General features: G+C 58.2%; 1 protein-coding gene across 1 annotated transcript in view; it reads right to left on the reverse strand.

The window, feature by feature from the left end:
* TLE2 (transducin-like enhancer of split 2) overlaps nucleotides 1-2458 on the reverse strand; it is a 95267-nt gene that overhangs the window by 80001 nt on the left and 12808 nt on the right. Inside the window, exons 4-5 of the mRNA XM_011964125.1 lie at nucleotides 2224-2268; nucleotides 1557-1619 (exon numbers count right to left, since the gene is read on the reverse strand). Coding sequence (XP_011819515.1) covers nucleotides 1557-1619; nucleotides 2224-2268 — 108 coding nt within the window. The remainder of the gene's footprint in view (nucleotides 1-1556; nucleotides 1620-2223; nucleotides 2269-2458) is intronic.

Consider the following 2458-nt stretch of genomic DNA (forward strand, 5'->3'; position numbering starts at 1 on the left):
GGTCCCCGTACGTACTCGGATGATCGAGTTCAGCTCAGGAGCGGTGACCTGCTTGGCCCTCTCGATGGCTCCCAAGACCTGCTGCTGGTGCTGGAAGGGGGTGAGGAGAGAGGAGAGGCAGTGACTCCTCCGGATCCTGACTGAGAAGAGGAGGCAGGGGCTACCCTGAGGCCAGGAGGAGCCCCACTACCAAGGGGGCCATCATGTCTGCTCCTCCCAGTGGTTTTCAACCCCATCAGAAAGCGCCCTCCCTCTCTCCAACTGCTTCCTTTCACCAAGCTCCTCTCTTCATCTGGCCAATGGAGATAAATGGAAAAGTGCAGAAAACGATTAAAAGGGTTTTGTGCCAAGTACTTAGAAAACGGCCTTTGAGTGAGCCTGGGAGAAACCCCGGATCCTGACCTATCCTATGTCCGCAGCCATGTACAAAAATGTGAAAGACGTGAATATTTGTGCAGTACACAACCTGCCCAACTGTACAGGGACGTCCTGATCCTAGGAGCTCCAAGACTGTGCCCTGAGTCTGGCCAAATTGAGCCCTTCTCCTACCACGGCTGGAGAGAGCCCAGTGAATTCTGGCACAGCCAGCTGGGGAATGGGCCCAGGTTCAGGGCAGTTCCTCCCCCAGCTCTCCCCAAACACTTGACGCTGTGGCCAGCAGATGCTAGAATCTATCAATCTCCCTTTTTGCTTTGGCCACCAGGAAGCCTCCGTTCTGAAGAGTTCCAATTGCCCTTTTCTCTAGGGCTTTCGTTGGGTCCTTCTAGACTTGTCCCTGGGCAAAGCAGGGCACCCAAAGGATCCTGAGATACAGGGATTAAAGAGGAAATTACAGATTTTTGATAGTAAACTTGGCAGGGACAGGAGATGGGCCTTACATGGCCCTGGGGAGGGGCAGCCTTGCATCCTGAGTCTCAGAACCCAAGAAAGGAGAAGAGAAGCTGGGCGTCAGCTTCCTCTGGGTGTGTGTGTGCATGTGGTAGTGTGTGCTCAGGATCACGTGTGCTCACGTGTAGCTGCACATTCCTGCGTGTGTGACCCTGTGCTGTCTGCACACGCCGTGTATCCGTATGTGTCTGCGTCTGTGTATCTCCCGTATGTTGATGTGCCCATACCTATCTATGTGGCTGTGTCCATGTGTGACTCCCCTGTGCTACCCCATCCCCGCAACACACCCTCTAGTCCTTGGTCCTGTGCAGCCCCGCAGGGCCTGAAGGATGTTCTCAAGAGGGTGAAAGGAGGAAGAGAGATGAGAAAAAGACATTCCTGGTGCAGTTTTGGCCCATCCGACATTTCTACCTATGACATGACTCACTCCAGCTGGGAATTCCAGAGCAGGGTGAGGCCCGGCCCCCACACCCCTGCACCCCTGGAGTGTCTCTGGCCCGGGGATTCTTCTGCACAGGCCGGCTCTGGTGTCCAGAGCCGGGGAGGTCCAGAGAGGGGAGGCATGTGCCCTGGGGTGCCCAGCATGCCCCCCAAGATGGTTGCAGCAGACAGGGGCTGGGCTAGGGGAGGGCCCCCTGGCACCCCCTCCCTGAGGCCCTGGCTCTTACCTCTTGGGAGAGGTAGGGCAGGACCTGGGCACAAATCCCGTTCAGCCTTTTGACAATCTCTGCCTGGAACACACAGATGAAGTCAGCGTCAGTCCTGGACGGGTGGCAGGTGCAGGACAGCCCCAGGAGGCCCGCACGGGGCCCAGTCCAGCCCTGCCACTTGCGGCTTCTCTCTAAGAGGGGCTAGGTCTGGCCAGGGTGGTCATATGAGCAAACCCGTGTTTGGGCCCAAGGGCAGCCAGTCAGTGGCAAAGGTGGGGCTGGAGACCGGCTGTCGCCTGCAGCTTAGAGTGCAGTAAATGCAGGATGAGGCCAGACTGCACATTCCTCGGCTACATTCCTCGGGGCTTGGCCACTTAGGCCCCTGGCAGATAGTAAGCGCTCGTGGGAATGTAGGGAGGGCTGGGGGCTATAGGTTACGGGGAAGGTCTCTGCCTCTCCCGCCACCCTGAGAAAACACTGCAAGGGAGGCTTGAAAAAGAGGCGGTGGGGAGGAGAGTGGGAGCTTGGGAAGGGCTTAGGAGGTAACAGGATAACAGGGCTGGCTTAGTGCCCAGCCAAAGGCCGGCCGCTACCTGCCTGGGGGTGCCCAAGGGGGTGCTGAAGGCGGGGGGCGGAGGGGGAGGAGGGAGGAAGGAGGAGGAGGAGGAGGAGGAGATGGACGTACCTGTTTGTGCATCTCGATGTTCAAGCCGTAGGACATCTCGTAGTACTGTATGGGGGAGAGAGAGAGGGAGCGGGAGATGAGGGCGGGGAAGGATGGGGGGGCATGGAGACAAAGAGATAGGGGAGTGGCAGAGACAGACAAAGGGGGGAGACAGCAAGAGACAGCTGAGGGCAGGAAAGAAAGGAGAGGCAGGTGGGAGGGAAAGAGCAGGAGAGAGAGACGCCCACACCCAGCG

This window comes from Colobus angolensis, unplaced genomic scaffold (assembly GCF_000951035.1).
Source record: "Colobus angolensis palliatus isolate OR3802 unplaced genomic scaffold, Cang.pa_1.0 Scaffold64, whole genome shotgun sequence".
Classification (NCBI taxonomy): Eukaryota; Metazoa; Chordata; class Mammalia; order Primates; family Cercopithecidae; genus Colobus; species Colobus angolensis.